We start from the raw sequence: 18,841 nt of genomic DNA on the forward strand, positions 1-18,841 counted from the left end.
GCGCGTCAATGGAAGTTACAGACCGGTGAGAAGCGCCACGGTGGTTTTGTTCGTCCAGACATCATCTTACTTCTGTCAACGGTGGAGTTCGTTGGGACACAACAAGGCTGCTGCTCTCCCTCTTGACTGTCTGATGAGGTCGAGTGCTATGAGGCATTTCGAAGCGTTCGCAGCCTGCAAAAAGAAACCGTCGCAGGCGAAGCAAATATTGGATGAAGGCGGCTGTGCTAGGCTGACAGTGGGGATTGGCTACAACACCTCTAAACCACCATCTGCATCACCAAACACCTGCACCCTAGGGTGGCTGCAGTAAAAGGCCGCCAACTAGCACAGTTCATGCTGACCTGCTCACTGGACTCGGACAGCTCTCCCCTCTAGCGTAGGCAACCTCCCTCGTCTAAGAACCTCCCCCAATGACTCCGCCTCTCCTTCACCGGAATGGTAGCAGCGGCACCACGCCTCAGGTGCTGTCTCCCTCACGGCCCCAGGTGTCGCAGCCCACCAGCTTAGATCTACATAGCCCATCGAATGCGCCTCCTCGCACTCAACCTTTCCCATGCCCCCTTCAAATCCTCGCGCTGCCCTCCTCGGCGTCGGCGTGGAAAAGGCGCAATCATGTCTTCGCCTTCGCTCTTATCTACCCTTTCCGCGTCGCGTCCCCTGCCCATTGCTCGCACGCCTTCGCACTCGTCATCGCCTTCGCCGGAACTTACGACGACGTCTTCGTCTTCGCCGAGCCTGTACGTCACGTTCAAGGTGCTGAGACTGTTGGATACGTTTCGCACGCGGGTGCGGAAGCGTGTGAGGTCCGATCGCAGGGTCAAGAAAGCTACGTCCAAGAGGACTACCAAAGCGTTCTGCCAGGGCCTGGAACGGCAGGCGTTTGAGGAGATTGACAGGTATCTGGGTCGCAAGACTACTGAGCGGTCGCGGAAGCGTTCGTATCCCGCCAACGAGGGCGGAGAGAAGCTGGGGGAAGGGAAGCGTGCTACTGTTGTCACTGCTGGGGAGCAGGACCAGGACCCATTGTCATCGAGCGTTCAATGGTGAGTGCATGTGATTGTCGAATTGAATAGAACAAGGTTAACAAGGTCGTAGGTTGCTCGACGAGCTTGAACGATCAGCCAACTCGGAGTCAAGGTCGTTGATCGCCGTTGCAAAGGACCACCAACTGTTCCTCACACGCAAGGCAGACCTCCACATCGAGCGACCGTCCTTGAAAGACGTGATACAGCTGCTGGTTGTCGTGAAGGACTTACTCTCTACTCTCCGTCGTCCAACGCGATCCCGTGCCGGCGTCAAGACACTCGTCGAAGGCAACGAGCTTCTCGACCTCACCCTCGACGAAACCGTCAATGCCAACCTCGAGCACCTCCTCCTCTGCCTGAAAGACCAGCTGATCCGTCTACTCGTCTCCAAGCTCGTCGACCTCGTCCAGAAGCAACTGGTGGAATGTCAGCGAGACCAGAATCGACACTGTGAGAACTGGTTCTTTGAGTTCCCAGACAGTCGACATCCGCTGAGCACCACATGGCCTTGGAGTATCCGACCGTCGCTTGCTGTACTCTGGGGCGTGTGTTGGATGTTCTATGACTTCTCCGAGCAGTACGATTTCCCGGAAGCGCTCAGTCCAGCGGCCCTGGCACAGATCGGATCGGTGCTACAGCATTTCAACCGGCAGCAGCAGCAATCACCTCAAAGCAACTACTGCCATCTAGGTGAGTGCATTGGTGGTCAGCAGCAATATATGTCGGTGTCTAATGTTTGGTTTGGAATTGCAGCTCAAGTGAATTTGCAGCCGGCCGTTGATCCCCGCTCGCCACGTTCCACGCCAACGTCTCATTCGCTCTTCCCAAACATGGCTCAGCCACAGCACCATCGCGGCCTGAACGTCCCCTTCACGTCTGCGGGTGAGTCATGGCCTGACGCACGCGGTTGTGCCTGTTCCGCACAGTCTTGCTCACAGCGGTCCGCAGGTCCACCTGACCAGGCTGCACATGCCTCGGCGCACCGCGTGACCGCATATAACTCGTACTCTGCTGCGCCTCCCGCTAGCGCCCACCCCTACTTGCAGCAGCACCACCAGAACCTGCAAACCTTAGTGCTGCCTGAGGAAAATCTCGCCTCCCATCATCTATCGGGCTCCAACTTCCCAGACAGCACATACGCAGCTGACATTGAGCAATGGGAGCCAGAGGCGACTCCTGGGCAGCAATTCGTTGACGCCAGCTGGCAGCAATTCCAGGCGCAAGATTTGCCACCGCACTCGCGCAACTTTGCTCCCCCAGGCATAAGACTCATCACCGACCCAGGAATCCTTCCGGCTCTACATCAGCAGCCTCAGGCCTACCACAATTCTACGTCTGTTTCATCGGCCTCTACACTCCCCTTACGAGAATCGCCATACAATCGCTACGGCCCTAATCTGAGCCCGCTGGACGCACAGTATCCGCATATGCATCCACCGGACGAGAAGATGCAGAATACGCCACCTCGGAGTCCACACGCGATTGAGGCAGCGAGTATGGGCGAGCAGCTTTCACGAAAACGATCTCATGAACAAATGGCAGCCGAAAGCATGCGATATGTTGCCGCACCTGTGAACATGGCCGTGCAACCGAACCTGGATGGTCAAAGTCGCGCTGGGTCGGTTTCGTCGCAAGTGGATCTGTCGCCTCCTATCAAGAACATCGCCATCAAGCGTGGCAACCCTCCTACGAATGCGCAAGGAAAATTCGCATGCGATTACTCGGAAGAATGCGCCGGTCTGATCTTTGACCGGAAGTGTGAATGGAGGTGAGTTGTCATTCATCTATCATATCATCACATGATCTAACACGAATTCTAGCAAACACATGGACAAGCACGACCGCCCCTATCGCTGTCCTCACGAAGAGTGCGCAAAACTCCAAGGCTTCACTTACTCCGGCGGCCTCCTGCGTCACGAACGGGAGGTGCACAACAAACACGGCGGCCCCAAATCCAAACTCGTCTGCCCACACGTGGACTGCAAACGCCACACCGGCAAGGGTTTTACCCGCAAGGAGAACCTCAACGAGCACGTCCGGCGCGTGCACGAGAACAAGGAGAACCAGTCGCAATCCCAAGGTCCCTCGCAAATCAAACGCGACGACAACATCATGCCGCATCCGGTGGAGAACGTCGAAACGCCATATTACACACAAATCGACCCCGAGGACCCGGATTCGCCCGCGCAGAAGCGGAGGAAGTACCCGCAGACGCAGGGCATGAGCGATCGCAGCGCCTCGGAGGGGGTGGACGATCTACGGTATCAGGTTCTGAGGCACGAGAATCAGCGGTTAGAGGAGCAGAATCGGCATAAAGATGATATGATGCAGCAGATGCGGTCGGAGCTGGAGAATTTGCGGCAGAGTGTCGTGTTCTTGCAGCAGCAGGTTCAGGCGCAGGGGCAGGGGCAGGTTTAATTTCTTTTGTTGGGGATGAGATGGAGTGCGTGTATTCGAAGGGAACAGGGCGTTGGAGGTGGAGTCAGGAGGTTCAGGACTGGTGCCTTACATGTTCAGGCTGAGATTGTTGCTTCGCACCTCATTATACCCCCATGCATGAGATCGGACGGGCGTGGACGTCGGATAGACTCTGTAAATCATTACATCGATACATCTCTCTCACATTTGTACCGATCGTACGACTGCCTTGATGCGCTCGTGACTATTGTGACAGCAGTGTTGCTGATGATGGTGTGGCAGCCTGGGGCCTAACAATTCTTCGGCTTCTGTTCCCGATGTCTGCTGACCTTGTTCTGTCTTCCCTCCGGACCAGCATCCGACAACCATCTCAACATTAAGCCGACCAAGATGTTGTCGCAATTCATCACTGTGGAGACATGTACCTGGTTGTAATATACAACATCTCCCAGGTTCTTCGCAGAAATGATCGACATGGGGCGGAAAAGTGGCGTCAATATCCCTGCCCACATCACAACGGCACGTCTCCCAATCAACCCAAGTGCGACAACACTCCCAACCTAAAAAGATCAGGTATATACCATCAACGAAGCCATCCAAACGCAACGGTAAAACTTTCTCACACACTCATCCTTCTGTCCAAATCCACTCCATACCACCCTCCAACCACCACTCAAAAATCCATCATGCTTCTCCCCAACTCCCCCCTCCACCTCATCACCCTCCTCTCCGTCTCCCTCCCCCTCCTCCCCTTCACCACCGCAACCACAGCAGCAGCAGATCTCGAAGAAAGAATCCCAGAACCCAGCTTCGCCCCCGTAGCAGCAGCAGCAAGCTACGTCCCCGCCGCCCAAAGCGCGGCAGCAGGTGCGTACGACGGATCATATGGTGGGCACTCACAAGCAGCAGCAGGTTCCTGGGCACCAGCGCCTGCGGCCTCACAAGCCGGCTCACAAGCCGCTGGGTCCTGGGCTCCCGCTCCCTCACAAGCAGGCTCATGGGCGCCTTCACAACCCGGTTCATGGGCGCCCTCCGCTCTGGCCTCAGCGGCGGGTTCATGGGCGCCCTCGCAGCCCGCCTCGTGGGCCCCGGGACATTCTTCTGGACCGGGATATTCGGGCCCCGTGCCTGGACAAGGACCCGCGCCTTCCGCGGTAGCGCCGTGCTGTTCTGCGCAGCCGGCCGTTTCGATTTCGCAGCATCCGGTTTACACCCAAGGACCGGTTTCTGCTCCACCGCGTAAGTCATCCTACCCACATCCCCCTTCGTTTCAAACTTGTGAACACAGTGCTGATGTGTAGTGTAGCTTCGCACGCCCCCTCAGCCCCTCCGCCAACAACCACACTAATCCCCGCGGCCTCGACGACGACGGAGCTTTCGAGCATCGGGCCGGCGTTTACGCAGGTGGAGAATGCCGCCGCTTTAGGCAGGAAGTTGGGGGCGGGAGGGGTGTTGGGGGTGCTGGGGGTGGGTATGATGTTTATTTAGCTTTGTGTACCTTGGGTTGATGGTGTAGGGGTGGGGATGGGCGTTTTGGGTTGGGATGGGATGGCCCGGGATGGGATGAGCGACGGATGGGATGCAAGGCCCGGTTGACACGATACCACTGGGCATGGGACATGTATATGTATATGATGGACGAAGTAATGGACAGACACATCAACCTCACTTCTCACTGCACAATGCATTGCACAAAATGTGTTGATCTTGCATTCGAAAGGGTATCTCACATATCTCACTACCTCGTCTTCCCTACCCTCTCACCTCCTGCACCGATCGCCTGCTCCACTCACACGAGCGAGCGAGAGGCAATAAGCGTCTGGTACCCATACCCCTGTACAGTCCCTCCTTTCTCGTCTCGAAAGCGCAGCAAAGCCCTCGCAGCGCACCATATCCCATGCAATCCCATGCCATGCGTTGTCCTCGGACTGATTCCAAGACCTCGCCTGTCGCTGATAATTCCAGCGCCAGCGCCTCGATGCATCCCCTAAAAGCAAAATCTGCCTTCCAAATCTCTCTGGCCTCCCATCGTTTCACGCTCAGCCTCTCCACCTCCCTCCTCCACCAACACCGGCATTCCCCATACTCTGCACAGCAGCCATCTGCGCTAAACTCCCTTGCACTTGCGCTGGCGCTGATGGCGGTGGAGGCGGCAATCCACTCGCCCCCCTCTGCCCCTGCCCTTGCGTACCACCCAGCAAAGCACCACCGCCCAGTACCGCCCCGTTGCTCGCTCTTTTACTCCCTGCCATAGCCGCTGCGTTCGCATTCGTCGAGGACGCAGGGCCGCCTGGGCCGGCGATGGTAGAATGTCTCTTCCCCACTGGCCCACCACCAGCACCCTTCGAAGGACTCCCCTGCATCGCAGCCACGCCTTGGCCACCAGTGCGTACAGCAGTCTGCGGCGTCTCCGGCAGCGCTCTAGTCCTTGCAGGCGTCGTGGCGGTAAAACCCGCGCTCGCCGCTCCCCTCCCCTTGACGGGACTCTGTGCCGCCTGCGTCGCAGCACCAGCAGCAGGCACAGCAGCCTGGCTCCGCAAGCGCGCAGCTCTGCGTGCCTCCTCGGGAATACCCTGGCGCGCGTGGTGGAAAGGCGCGTTCGTGACGAAAGGATGATTCATCGCTTCGTGCGGCTTCAACCTCCTCTCCGGGTCCCATCTTAGACATCGGCCGATGAAATCCGTGAAAGCCTCATCCTCCGTCTTCAGCGCCTGCGCCAGGGTCTTGCTTGACGGCCTCCTCCTCCTCCCCTTCGAAGACACCGTAACCCTCGGCTTGCCGACAGAATCAAAAAACAACTTCTTCCGCGTACAGCGTTCCACCAAATGCCGGTCCGGTGGGCCAAAGATCTCCATAATACACGCCAGCTGCTCCTGCTCGTTCTCGCCGGGGAAAATCGGATATCCTGTCCAGAGCTCCGCGAGGATACAGCCCAGAGACCACATGTCGATGCCCAGCCCGTATTGGCTGCCGAGGATAACCTCCGGGGAGCGGTAGAAGCGGGATTGGATGTACGTGTACACCTTCTCCTCCTCCCGGCAGCTGCTGCCGAAGTCGATGACGCGGACGTCGGCTTTGCGCGCTTCGCAGAGGAGGATGTTCTCGGGCTTGAGGTCGCAGTGGATGATGCGTTTGGTGTGCAGGAGGGTGAGGCAGGCGAGGAGTTGGCGGGAGAAGCGGCGGATGAGGGGGAGGCTGAAGCCGGCGAAGTTGTGCGAGCGGATGAGCTCGTAGAGGTTGATGCTGAGGCAAGGGGTGACGATGCAGAGGTGGGAGCGGAAGTAGAAGGAGGTGGTGATGCTGAGGGTGGCGTTGCTGCCGTCGGGGTCCTACAAACACATCAATGTCAGCATGTCGGCACACTTGATAAGAGGATGAAGGGATCAACTCACCCACTCCCTCAACCGCCCCAATATCCCCACCTCCACCAACGCCTGCTGGTGAAACCTCTTCTTATTCCGGATAATCTTCACCGCGACTACGCCTCCCTCTTTATGATCCACACATCTCACCACCTGTCCAAAACTGCCCTTCCCCAGCACATCGACCACCTCGTACCGATACGCCAGATGGTCGCCCATCACGATGTTGTAATCACCCCTCTCATCATCATAGCCAAAATTATTCCCCGAGCCAGCGGCAGAACTGCTCTTCCCATCCGACGTCAAAGAAGTCAGCGAAGCCATCCCGCTGCCGCCGAGACTGCCGATGATCTTTCGGGCGGACTTGGAGCCGGTGAAGTAGATGCCGTCGGCCTCGTAGTCGACAATCTCGCCGCGTTCAAAGACGTTCAGGGCGGCGCCGCCGAGTAAGCTGCGGTCGTGCAGGACGCGCTCGGCGGTGACTGGGCTGCGAGCAATGGCGCGTTTCTTTAGCTCCTCGCTCTCGCGAGCCGCGGAGTCGACGTCCTTGCGCTTGCGGGAGAGGCGTTGCATTTCGTCGTCGGCAGCAAGATCATCTTTGTCCTTGTTCAAGACGGAGAGATTGGATGCTGAAGGCTTGTGGCGATTGCCTACTGGGCCAGCCGGTTTCGCACCAGGACGGAGAGTTTGGCCAAGATTGCCCCAGCTGCTGGCGCGAGAGGTGACTGGAGTCGGTTGTTCGGAGTGCTGGCTTCGGGTCTTGACTGTGAGACCAGTGGGAGCGCCGTGTGGAGGAGCTTGCTGTTGCGGTGGCTGGTTCTGCTCGTTGCCGTTCGTGAGGTTGGCGTTCGACACACTAGTGGGCACCTGGCTCTTCCGCCTGATGTGGAAGCGTCCGCCGCCTTCGTTGGTGTCCATACTCGGCCTCTGAGAAGAAGGTAGGGAAGGCACCTCGCCCGTCCATGTAGCACTCGCAGGTAGCTTCGGCGGTGGCATCTCGTTCGCGTTGACGCCACCACTGCCACTCGTCGAACGCTTCTGCAACCGGCTTCTGGACTTCTCCGGCTTCTCAGTTGGAGTCTGCTCCTGCTGCGGCGAGTTCTTGTAGTCGGCGTGATTAGCAGCCTTGCTATTGCTCCTCTTCCAGCCAAGACTGAGCTTCCTCCTCAGTCCGCCGCCCGTGCCTTCTTTCTTCTCTGCTTCCTTCTTCACCGAATCCGTCGGCGACTCGACATAGTCCATGCTCATTGCCGATGTGTCAGCGCTGAGTCCACTCTTCATGGAGTTCATAGTAGCGTTCGTCTGTGCTCTCGTTCTTGGCTTGGAGTTCTGCAGAAGCATGTTCTCGTACTCTTCGTCCGCACTCGGAGCATGCTCTCCGCTCGGTCGTCCTCGAAGGCCGTTGCGCGCGTACTCTCCACTGACCTTTGGCAGAGATCCAGATGCAAAAGGCGTGATGGCACTCCTCTGCTTGGCATTCGGAATCGGTACACCAGCGTTGTCAGCGTCGCTATCGTCCCAGAACTTGGTGATGTTTCCGTTGTCGTCCATGCCCATCACATCGCGGAGAGCATAGTGCGAGCTCGAGGACCGTAGGCCTTTGTTGGCGTCCTCCTGCTGCCGCCGGGAGAAGAAAGTGGCTTTCGAGGCTGTCATGGGCGTCGAAGGCGTTTTGGTGTTACGCTTCGGCTCCGGGGTGGCGAAGTTCATCCAGTCGTCCCTCGAATCGACTTCGTGACTCGGACGTGGCGCATTGGAAGCGCTATGAAGGGGACGGGTTCCAAATGAATGCATGTTCAAAGGCGGCAGACGTAGTGGCTGCAAGTTGGCGTTTTTGCGCCCGTTCGGATCTGGCTGTGCTCGAGCCGAAACCGGGGGAGCGGAAGGAGGAGGTACGGCGGACGTTGCGCCATTGGGTTGCGTGCTGATGTGCTTCTGTGGTCGAGCCATCTCTCCCGAGCGCTTTCGGGGTGTTTCAGCAGGTACATCGAAACTCGTTCTTGGTGTTGGTAGGAAGCGAGGAGCCGGCAACGCTTGACTGTCCATAGCTGCATCAGAGTTACCAGTCTGCGAAGATCGTAGAGAAGATGAGAAGAATGGCGCTTGATCGAAGTCCTTAGGACTTTCAAACGCCTTTGGTATAGCAGGTACCGGAGGCACAAGCTCACTTCGCTCACCCTCCTCGTAGTTGTCGCCATATTGACCCATCGCTGAGCTAGGTTGGTTGCCGCCTCGAGGCTTTGGTGTCGGTAGCCGAGATGAAGAGCCGTTGAGACTGTTATTCAGAAGCGACTGATAGCTAGACTTCGAGCTCAGGCTCACGCCGCCATTCGGATACTGCCTGCCTTCGGGCGAGCCGCCAGATGATGGCGTAGCACTGTTAGTCTTTCGTGGTATAAGGCTTGGACTTGGCTGAGCGAAACGTGGAAGATCTGGAAGTTTTGCCTCGCTGTGGAGAGGATTGGGTATCTCCTCCTGTGGTGTTGGTGTATGTGACTTTGGCATGCTGCCAGGCATTGGAGGTGCCATGCTCATCCGCTTCAGCCGTCGCGCGTCTGTAGGACTGATTGTGCGTGCTCCAAGGCCAGATGCTCTTCCAGAAGCCATGGACTGCCGTCTGCCGCCGCCCGACGACGAAGGTGTTTGTGACCTGTTCTGATTTGCTTTCGATGACTTGCCGCCTGTTGGCGTATTCGGATTGTCCGTCGTCGAGTCATGAGGCGGAGGCTGCAAGCTCTTGACCTTGTTCTGGCGTGACTGTGTGGTCGCTGTGAAGGTCGACATACGGGGCAGTTCTGCACCTGCTGAAGCTGATGGTTGAATCGTGGTGCGTCTGGCCTTGTTGAGACTGTTTGTCCGGGACAGCGCAGACTTCAGCGGTGACTCTTGCGTAGTAGTCGTGGTGTTCGAGCCCTGCTGCTGCCCTGAAGCACCTCTTCCCATGCTTGTGAACAGCCCTGGGCCAACAGACTTCCGAGGATGTTTTGTTGTCGGTGGTGCTGGGACTGGCCCTGCACTGGCGGCTGTCTGTGTTATCGAGCTCTGCCGCCTGTTTCGTAATGACGACACTGAAGACTGAGCAGCCTCCTTGGGCATTGGCTGCTGTGTTCCAGAAGGTTGTCTCCCGTTGGCCAATCTCTGCCGCAAGCTCTGTGTCCGCGCAATGTCAGGTCTCGCTGATTGATTCTGCTCTTTCGCCTGTCCGCCTCTTGCTCCACCTGCCTGCTCCTCTCTGGGCAGTATCCTCCCACCATTTACAGAAGGAAACTCGTTCAGCAGTGGACTGGAGCCGTCGTAGTTCTTGATGCTGGTCTGGAAGTCATCAAAGTTGACGTCAGGCAGGAAGTCGAGGCCGTCACCGAGAGGTGTTCGTTGACTGGGCGTAGTAGGAATGGGTTGTTGGTCAGTGAGGTTTTCAGTCGACGAGTTCGGGAAGCCGGCTCTGCGATTGCCATAGCTGCCCTGCCGTTGATGTGAGCTTGCCAGTCTGGAATTGGTGAGGTAAGAGTCGGTGTTGAGCGCCGGCAGGAAGGAGCGTGAGGTCGGCACGGCATTCTCACTTGCGGAAGGCGCGATGGGACCCGAGCTCGGCAACCTCTGCTTTCCAGGACTTGTAGGGTATTCTCGTGGCCCACTCGGCACCCTTATGTTGTCACGCAGTGTGCTCTTCCGCCGTTGATTCAAGCTGGGCGCACGCTCGGGGTTGCCACGCATGGCTGACGCTGGTACAGAAGGCTTGCGGAAACCCTGGTTCGAGGTCGCTTCTGGGTCGGTGGTGGTGCGTTGGAACTTTCGACGGACGACGTTGGACTCCGCTGTAAGAAAACGACAGTCAGTATACACATCCTGCGACTGTATGTGTTCCGGATACATACACTCTCCACCAGAGTCCTCTGGCATTGCCTGACCGTCCATGTCTCGATAGGAGCCGGCACGTTCACGGATCGGGTAGCGAGTAGCCGCGTCCATGCCGGCGGTGTTGTGGTGTTGTCGGCAGAAGAGGGGCAATTGAAACCAGGTCTCGGATTGTGACCTTCAATGTCCCACGAACTCCCAACTGCTTCCAAGTCTGTGGCTGTTCCACGCGCTCGACTGCCTCCCCAATGATACTCTCCGCAGATCGGCTCAGGACTATCGCGGCCGAGTTGTACGTCGCTCCAGCATGGCTTGTGGAAGGGAGATGTCGCTTTGTATATCCTCAGGTCATATCTCAGCTCCGGCTGGATCAAGGAGCCATGTCACACCGCCGGTCGCGATGTGTAGTATACCGGTTCGAGTGGCGGTAGTTATGATGGTGTTGGTTGGACCAGAGTGTCCACGAGGGTCTCTCCCCCGGCGTGGAGAGTCGACAGTAGGAAGGGTATCTCTCAGTAGCGCACAGACCGTGGTCGTTGCTCGGGCGCAAGCACCACGCTCAAGCCTCAGGGCAATCTGGATTTGGCGCAATCGTCTCTCCTTGACCCCTGTCTGAATCGCCGCCACCACTTGACTTGGTTGCTGACAACACGTCCACTATCAGATAGCAGACTTCCGTCTCAATTGGTTGTACATGAGTTCATCCTCCTCCTACCTCATGCCTGCGGTGCTGCAAGCTCGCCCGGCAACGACGGCTCGCCGGGATGCACCCCTGAGCCCCCGCGATTAAGGTTGGCGGCAGACAGGGCGATCATCCCACTTCCGTCTTCAATTCCGCACCTCACCACTACCACTACTCATGTCCATTTCCACCCCCTCCGCCCCGCCATGCCTCGCGACCCCCTCATCGCCCTCGTCGGCAAGCCCTCTTCCGGCAAATCCACCACCCTCAACAGCCTGACCGACACCACCGCCAAAGTAGGTGCGCCAGCCTGGCCGTGAGCCTCCCCCCACCAACACTTATCTAACTCATCTAAAGGCAATTTTCCATTCACCACTATCGATCCGAACAGAGCGGTAGGCTATCTGCACATCCCCTGCGCATGCTCCCGCACAATACTCCCCGGCAACACCCCGCCTTCGCCGTCAGATCCTCCGCCGCTGCAGACCAGATGTAAGCCCAACTACGGCGCATGCCAGAAAGGCACGCGCTCGGTGCCCATAGAGCTGCTGGATGTCGCTGGCTTGGTGCCTGGAGCGCATCAGGGAAAGGGATTGGGGAATAAATTCCTGGACGACCTCCGCCATGCCGACGCCCTCATTCACGTGGTAGATGTTAGCGGGACTACAGACCAAGAAGGCAAGGCCACCCGCGGCTACGATCCCAGTGTCGACATCGCCTGGCTGCGCGACGAGATCGTGAGGTGGGTATTTGGCAACCTCATGCAAAAATGGGGTGGCGTCAAACGCCGCCATACCGCCATTAAAGCAACAGCAGTCGAGACATTGCAAGGCCAATTCTCCGGCTACGGCGCCAACAGCGCCATCATCGCCCGCACCCTCGACCGTCTCGCCCTCAAACAACCGCTGCAAGACTGGGACGACGCGACCATCCAACTCGTCGTGGAAGCCTTCGTCGATGAAAAATTCCCTACAGTAATCGCGCTGAACAAAATCGACCACCCAGACGCCGATAAGAATATATCCAAAATCGCCAAGCAGCAACCGCCCGAACGACTGGTGCTGTGCTCCGCCATCTCCGAAGTCTTCCTGCGGAGACTGGTGAAGCAGGGGTTCGTGCAATACATCCCCGGCTCTGAGTTCGTCGACACGAGGGAGGATTTGCTCGACAACGGCGATTCACCCGATCAAGTCGACTTGAAGGAACTAGATGAAAAACTCAAAACCCGCATCGAGAATCTCAAAGACATGGTCCTCTTCCGCTTCGGCAGCACCGGCGTCAACCAAGTCCTGTCCCGCGCTTCAGAAGTGCTGGGTCTAGTCCCCGTCTTCCCCGTGCGGAACATCGGCTCCTTTGGCAGCGGGGAGGCGGGCTCAGGGGGCGATCGAGCGGCGGTTTTCAGGGATTGTGTGTTGGTGCGGAAGGGCAGTACGGTGGGGGATGTGTATCGGAAGGTCATGGGGGATGCGCCGTTGGCTTTTACCGAGACGGTGGGGGGTGTGCGGGTGGGGGAGGATGAGGTGGTGGGGGTGGGGAGGAATGATGTGAGTACTCCGTTAGCACATGGGGTGATACCTTGACTGACCAGAGTTGCAGATATTGAGTTTCAAGGTCGGTCGTGGGTGATGTCTTTCTGACGAAATACTGCCGCGTACCATCGGAGACAATGGAGCCGGTCCGAGCTCAATAGGTTCAGACATGTAAGCCTCGAACGGGTGTTGAAGAGACAATCCGAGACGACGCGAAGCAAGACACGACTGTCTCGTCGAAGTTCCCAGTCTCGAATACCAAGACCACCGAAGCGTAGAACGACATAAGTAACAAGCATTCGACTTCACCACAATTTGTTCCATTCTCAGTAGACAATCCACCATTCTACCTCTCCTCAATTCGAAGCTGGTCTTCAATCCCCCGCCCCCCTTGCCAACTCACCATCCAGCACTACTCCGCACACCAACACCGCCCACACCATCAACCACACTCTAACCCATCCAAAACCAAACAATGTCCCCCTCGAACCGCAACAAGCGAAACCACAAACACTGCCTCCGGACCTTCCTACCCACAACCCCCTTCATCGACCCATCTCCCGCACCCGTGCCTTCGATTCCCTCGCCGCCTTTTGCCGTTCCGTCGCCGCCGTTGACGCCGCCGCCTTTTGCGAGGGTGGGGCGTGTTTGCAAGAGTGGTGTGGGAGGGTCACCAAGATGGAAGGATCCTTTCTCGAGCAAACAATCCGCCTGGGCAAAGGGAAGGCTAGGCGTGGAGGCGGATTTGGGCTGCTGTGGGGAGAGGGAGGGGGTGTAGGAGGGTGTCTCGCCGTTGACGGCACCGCACATTCACTGGGACACGGATGGGGATGAGGAGGCGGTATATCATCTACCTGCAGATCTTCTGGATAGCCCGGTTCTTCCCTCCTCCGCTGACGACGGCGGGTATGGTGGGGGGCTCACTACGCTGATGCGCGGTTGCTGCATGCTGTGCGATATCTAGAACCGATTCGAGACCGCTGCGTCTACATTGGCGCACGTGCTCGGTTCGGCTTGTTCGGCTTGCTCGACTCCATGGACACCAGGCTTTGATCTCGGTTTCGTCTCTGGTAGTGGCTACGAGCACGGCTTCAGTGGCCATCTCGGACAATACGCCAGAGGCGCGGGGGTGGAGATGGGGATCGAGAGTCCGCTGGCTAGTTTTACAGTCATGGCGTCGCCGCCTTTCTTTGCCGCACTTCAGGATGCTGGCTCCCATAAGACTGGGCTGCCGTATCCGTGCTCGCCTTGGGTGGACTCCCCGTTTCCTGATGTGCTCTTCCCATCGGTTTCGCCTTCTCCGGCGACCACGATCCCCAGGATGCCGGCATGGTATGAGCATTGCTTCGGCCGTTGGGGCGTTGCGGAGTGGACTACAGCATTACCTGGAACCAACGAGAAAGACTTTGCGGTCTATCACGTTTCACTCGACACCCGCGCCCCGAAGCAGGAGCAGACCCGGCAGACCCAGCCGGAAGATCAGCCAGCTGCCACAACCGCCACTCCAACCCTGCCAGACTCTCCTTCGCCCGCGTCATCCCCGAAGTCAACCTCGGCCGCAAGCTCACCGACCTACACCACTCCAATGCCATCCCGTCGCAACCTCCCCAGGCCCCTTCACCTCCGCACCATGAGCGCCACGAACATCAGCAGCAACACCGACAGCAATGGGGGTGATGAAACGCTACACACACCACTGACATGGCACCGTCCAGCTTCGCCGTGGAGTCTTTCGCCGGATGGGGAATATCAGGAACGATATCTGCGAGCGCTAAGGATGTCGAGGGACGTTGATGCTGCGCTGGCGGGGGAGGATGAGAGTTTGTGATGGTTGTGGTACTGGGAACCAGACGAGGTATCATAAGGATAGGTCAAGCGTGGTAGGGGGGTAGATGTACGACTGCTTGATGTGTTTCTCTGACATTTCAAACAGTAGTTCATGGGCTAGACAACGATGTATTCTTCGAGCTCATTGCAAATCCTCGCATCCCATAGGAGCCACGGCATCGCATCTTCCAGAGTGCCTGCATCAGATTGGCCCTTCCGCCCGTCGGCATAAGTCAACCCGACAAGCGTGAAATAGCCATCAGAGCCATCCGCAGGCCGCAGCACGAAAAGTGCTTCGCTTCCTTCAACTCCCACAACGACGTCTTCCGCCCTCATTCCTGATGAGTCGGGCGAGAACGAGTACGGGGTGATGTCCAAGTCCGCCCATTCGGGCGACTGTTCGGGATCCCATAGTGAGTACCTTCCGACGACTTGCAACACTATAGACTTCCGAGATGCCAGCAGCTGCTGGCGAAACGATGGGTTGAGCACGACGTGAGCATTTCTGCGGGTGGCGGAGATGTTCCCAATCGTGACGCCAAGCAATCTCAGCACGTTGGGTTCAGTCTCAGACGGCGCGATACATCGTGTCGACGGTCTTGCAAAGGATTCAACCTTGGTATCGTATGGGACGCGTTGCCGTAGTGGCTGACTTAAGTTGGGGCACCAGCTCGGTAGCTCTTCGTCGTCAATTGTTCCGCCAAATGACACCCCAAACTCTTCTCCACCTGGGCCTCTCCACAAGACGGCCAGGACATCAAGGCACATGGCTATGCGTATGGCGTATCGCACAATGTCCTGGAAAACGGAACTGATTGACTTTTTGTAGTCGATCACAAGGAATGGGCGTCGTGCGAACGGCTTCAGTTTGTTGGCCGACTTTATGCAACCGGTTTCCAATGCTTGTTCCCCTCCGCAGACCTCTCCCATCGCTGTTATGGCATATACTCGATCGCGCGGTTCGCTACATTCGCTTCCCGCGGTGGACCACAATGCTCTGGCAAGAGCCTCTGAGGGAAGTATCACCAATGACTTACCGCCAGATTCGTAGGTGGTCTTTAGTCTCGTGACTCGCTGCGTTTTCGGCTCATCCAAGCTGCGGAAGGGATCCTCAGAGGAACTCTGGCTGTGTGATTCTCCACAGCGCGCAGCAGTCTGCTGTCCCATGAGCTCAAAGAGCCTTCCCATCCTTTGAAGCTGTTCCCAAGAGAACTGAAAGGTTCCGCAACGAAATTCTAGCTCATTTGCAGCCCACACTTCTTGCTTGATCCACAGCCTTTTGAACCATGATCGTGACAGAATGTCGCGGCTGCCAGTGACAGCGGACGTCTGGTGCGTTTCGCACATATTCTGGAGCACCTGCTCGTGGTGTGTGTTACGCAACTTCTCGGTGATGGTGGGTTTCCAGCCATCTGAAAGCATGACGGTTCGGAAAGCCGAGTTGTCGGTCCAGGAAGCTAGACTGGTCCAGCGAAGGGCCGTCCAGGTGTCATGTGCATGACGTCCCAGCCATGCTATAACTCTATGTGCTCGTCCGAATATCTCCGTCATCTTCCGGACCTGCCGCGCCCGTTCTCGCACGTCTGTTTGATTGATACAGAGAGCATCCACCCAGAGCAACCTCGCTTCCTTTGCTCGCCGCAAGTGCTGCAGAGCCTCATACAGATTGGCAGTAACGGGATATAGCACTCCATTGCAACGTATGGCCCGGCCTCCTGTCGATCCCCAGCAATAGGATAGCGCTTCATACTGTATCTCAAGTCCGGTCCCCCGAACCGTCAAGCGCCGAAAGCGACTGTCGCAGTCAACGACAAGGAGCTCGCAAGACAACGAGCTCGAAGTCTTCCTGCATGGCAACTTCAATATTCGGATCAGGGAGTCGGCGATGGGACTGTATAGCTGATTCGCCTGCGTCCGTGGGTCCAAGGCTCCCGGTTCGCAAGAGTCTCCTGCAAGTAAGGCTGCGCAGTTTGTTTGGACGTCCTTCGTTTTGCACAGCAGGCAATTCGAACCGGACTGTAGGTTCTGGGCGGTAGGATCCATTGGCACGAGTACATCGTTGCTCGGGTGTCTGCTAGGAATAGCAAAAGGAGTGTCAACTTTGGAGAGGGGATCGTCTTGTAGATACTGCTGTGGAAGCACAGCCCCGACAAGGCTGCGAGCAAATGGCAAGGCTGCAACCCCAAGCCACCATGCAGCATGATCTCATACCACCTTGAAATGCTTGAGCTCGCCAGCCTCTTCCGCTTGATGCAGAAGCAGTCGCAGCGAGGGTTCCAGGCCTTCGGCTTGTTCGACGTTAGTGGGCTCCGTGAGGTATGTCAACCCCACGAAACTGGTGACCAGTTTAGCATGGTCCACCGGACGAAGGACAAACAATGCCGCGCTGCCCTCTACAAGAACCAGGCGATCGTTGATGTCGAGGGTCCTTGGTGAAGGATCGTGGTCGTGCAGCCATTGATGGACGTCCCAATCGCCTGTCTTGGGCTCCAACGGCACTGTTTCGACGCTAGATATCGGTGCACCCCACGGAGGTGATACCATGGCCTCTTGAATCCCCTTCGCTAATGCAATACCGAACCAGCTGCGTAGAAACAATCGGTGAGGGTGGTCTTGATCGCCTTGCACGCCGCCGATGATGACCCCTTGTATGTTCAAGATGCCCGGCTGCTCTATTGTCGTCTGAAGAGACAAATGCGCCCACTGACGTCTATAGCCAGCGTTAGCTGTGGGTCGGCAGACCCAACTAAGGGCCAAATTCGGACACCAACTAGGCAGGGCAGCATCACCAATGCTCCCGCCGAAGACAACACCAACACCTTTGTTGGCAGTTCCAGCCCATAACACGGAAAAGATGCGCAAGCCTCCTTGCTCCTTGATCGAGTATTCCATAGCGTCTTGCATGATCTGGAGAGGCGATCGAGTGTAATCCACGACAAGGTTTGCTTCGTCAGGAAAACTCGCTTTTGTGGATTTGGCCGCTGGGAATTGCACCATGCCCAAGAGCCCGTATATGCGATCACGCGGGTCGCCACACTCACTGCCAGCAGCGACGTGCATCGCACTGGCTAAAGTATGCCTGTTGAAATCTGGCATGTTGTCGAATGGGTTGGGCAAGAACGAATCGTTGTTATGCATGACAGGGTAGTGACGTGCTCGCCTGACTCGCTTCGAAGATGCATATCCAGCAGCGGCGTGAGCGAGCGCTGACCGAGAGAGCTGCCATGGGCCACAAACAAATCTGAGATGATCTTTGCCAGCAGCAACGGCCTCCTGCTTGATCCAGAGCCGTCGAAACCACGGACGACCCAGCATTTCGCCGAGCCCGCTCTTTACCACGTTCTTGTGCTTCTCACACGTGCGATCCCACTCTATTGACCTCTTTTCAACTCGTGAGAGGCAGACGACAGCCGCTTCAGTATTCTCCGCAGCGTCTCCAAGCCATGCGACGACCGTGCGAGCGGATCCAAAGATCAAGCCCATGTTCCGAATCTGCTGAGAGCGCTCTTTGAGATCTGTTTGGTTTATGCAGAGATAGTCCACCCATAGTAACTTTGTCGTGTGCTCGCTGCGGATGTGCCGAAGAGCGCTGTCGAGGTTTGCTGTGATGGGATAGACCACTCCATCGCACTCAATCGATTCGGTAAATACTGGCTGGCCCCAGCAGTATGACAAGGCGTCGAAGGAAGCATTGTGCTGGAATGGGGCAAGATCACTGCACTCGCGGGTGTAGAGCTGGCTTCGTAATGGACCGTCGAAGCTGCCAGGCAGTATTCCAAGGACCCGATACTGGGAGTCGCTGAGAGGGGCGTATATCTGATCGGCCTGGCGTACTCTGTGATGAAGCAGGTCACTGTTGGATCGTTCTCGATCAGTCGCGGCGCGTTCGTCCAAGGTGCTATACTTCCGCCGATTCTCCGAGTCGCGGAGGACGTCAGCAAAAAGTGCAAAGTGACCTGCATTGGAGCGACGTCCCTCCTCGTGCATGCATACCGCGCAATCCCAGGCAGGCGAACGATGTCGACCGTAGGAGTCCATTTGGGTTTGCGTTCTCAGCTTGCACGAGTGGTAATGATAGCGGGGATGACCGAGAACTCTCGACCTCATGAGTGTTAGACTGCGGGAGAGTGTTCGGGGGCG

The 18,841-nt window shown here is 57.3% G+C and overlaps 7 protein-coding genes across 7 annotated transcripts; 4 read left to right on the forward strand and 3 right to left on the reverse strand.

Annotated features, from left to right (window-relative positions):
- Positions 1-615: 615 nt before the first annotated feature.
- LTR77_004991 (uncharacterized protein) lies at positions 616-3,446 on the forward strand (the record flags this gene model as incomplete). The annotated part of the gene is made up of 5 exons (XM_064802240.1): positions 616-1,046; positions 1,099-1,718; positions 1,782-1,910; positions 1,977-2,796; positions 2,849-3,446. The coding sequence occupies 5 exons, from the start codon at positions 616-618 to the stop codon at positions 3,444-3,446; spliced, it is 2,598 nt and encodes an 865-aa protein (XP_064659601.1).
- Positions 3,447-4,132: 686 nt separating this feature from the next.
- LTR77_004992 (uncharacterized protein) lies at positions 4,133-4,934 on the forward strand (the record flags this gene model as incomplete). Its single annotated transcript, XM_064802241.1, has 2 exons — positions 4,133-4,685; positions 4,753-4,934. 2 exons carry the CDS (start codon positions 4,133-4,135, stop codon positions 4,932-4,934), a joined length of 735 nt encoding a protein of 244 aa, XP_064659602.1.
- A 551-nt stretch (positions 4,935-5,485) lies between these two features.
- Positions 5,486-10,777, reverse strand: POM1 (serine/threonine protein kinase, CMGC, dual-specificity; the record flags this gene model as incomplete). The annotated part of the gene is made up of 3 exons (XM_064802242.1): positions 5,486-6,775; positions 6,839-10,623; positions 10,684-10,777. 3 exons carry the CDS (start codon positions 10,775-10,777, stop codon positions 5,486-5,488), a joined length of 5,169 nt encoding a protein of 1,722 aa, XP_064659603.1.
- Positions 10,778-11,551: 774 nt separating this feature from the next.
- On the forward strand, positions 11,552-12,971 carry LTR77_004994 (uncharacterized protein; the record flags this gene model as incomplete). Its single annotated transcript, XM_064802243.1, has 3 exons — positions 11,552-11,645; positions 11,703-12,889; positions 12,942-12,971. 3 exons carry the CDS (start codon positions 11,552-11,554, stop codon positions 12,969-12,971), a joined length of 1,311 nt encoding a protein of 436 aa, XP_064659604.1.
- Positions 12,972-13,698: 727 nt separating this feature from the next.
- Positions 13,699-14,702, forward strand: LTR77_004995 (uncharacterized protein; the record flags this gene model as incomplete). Its single annotated transcript, XM_064802244.1, has 2 exons — positions 13,699-13,785; positions 13,839-14,702. The coding sequence occupies 2 exons, from the start codon at positions 13,699-13,701 to the stop codon at positions 14,700-14,702; spliced, it is 951 nt and encodes a 316-aa protein (XP_064659605.1).
- Positions 14,703-14,818: 116 nt separating this feature from the next.
- On the reverse strand, positions 14,819-16,252 carry LTR77_004996 (uncharacterized protein; the record flags this gene model as incomplete). The annotated part of the gene is made up of 2 exons (XM_064802245.1): positions 14,819-15,711; positions 15,739-16,252. 2 exons carry the CDS (start codon positions 16,250-16,252, stop codon positions 14,819-14,821), a joined length of 1,407 nt encoding a protein of 468 aa, XP_064659606.1.
- A 654-nt stretch (positions 16,253-16,906) lies between these two features.
- LTR77_004997 (uncharacterized protein) lies at positions 16,907-18,739 on the reverse strand (the record flags this gene model as incomplete). Its single annotated transcript, XM_064802246.1, has 1 exon — positions 16,907-18,739. One exon carries the CDS (start codon positions 18,737-18,739, stop codon positions 16,907-16,909), a length of 1,833 nt encoding a protein of 610 aa, XP_064659607.1.
- Between the last annotated feature and the right edge of the window lie 102 nt (positions 18,740-18,841).

The sequence above is a fragment of the Saxophila tyrrhenica genome (genome assembly GCF_035928015.1).
Source record: "Saxophila tyrrhenica strain CCFEE 5935 chromosome Unknown scaffold_7, whole genome shotgun sequence".
Taxonomy (NCBI): domain Eukaryota; kingdom Fungi; phylum Ascomycota; class Dothideomycetes; order Mycosphaerellales; family Extremaceae; genus Saxophila; species Saxophila tyrrhenica.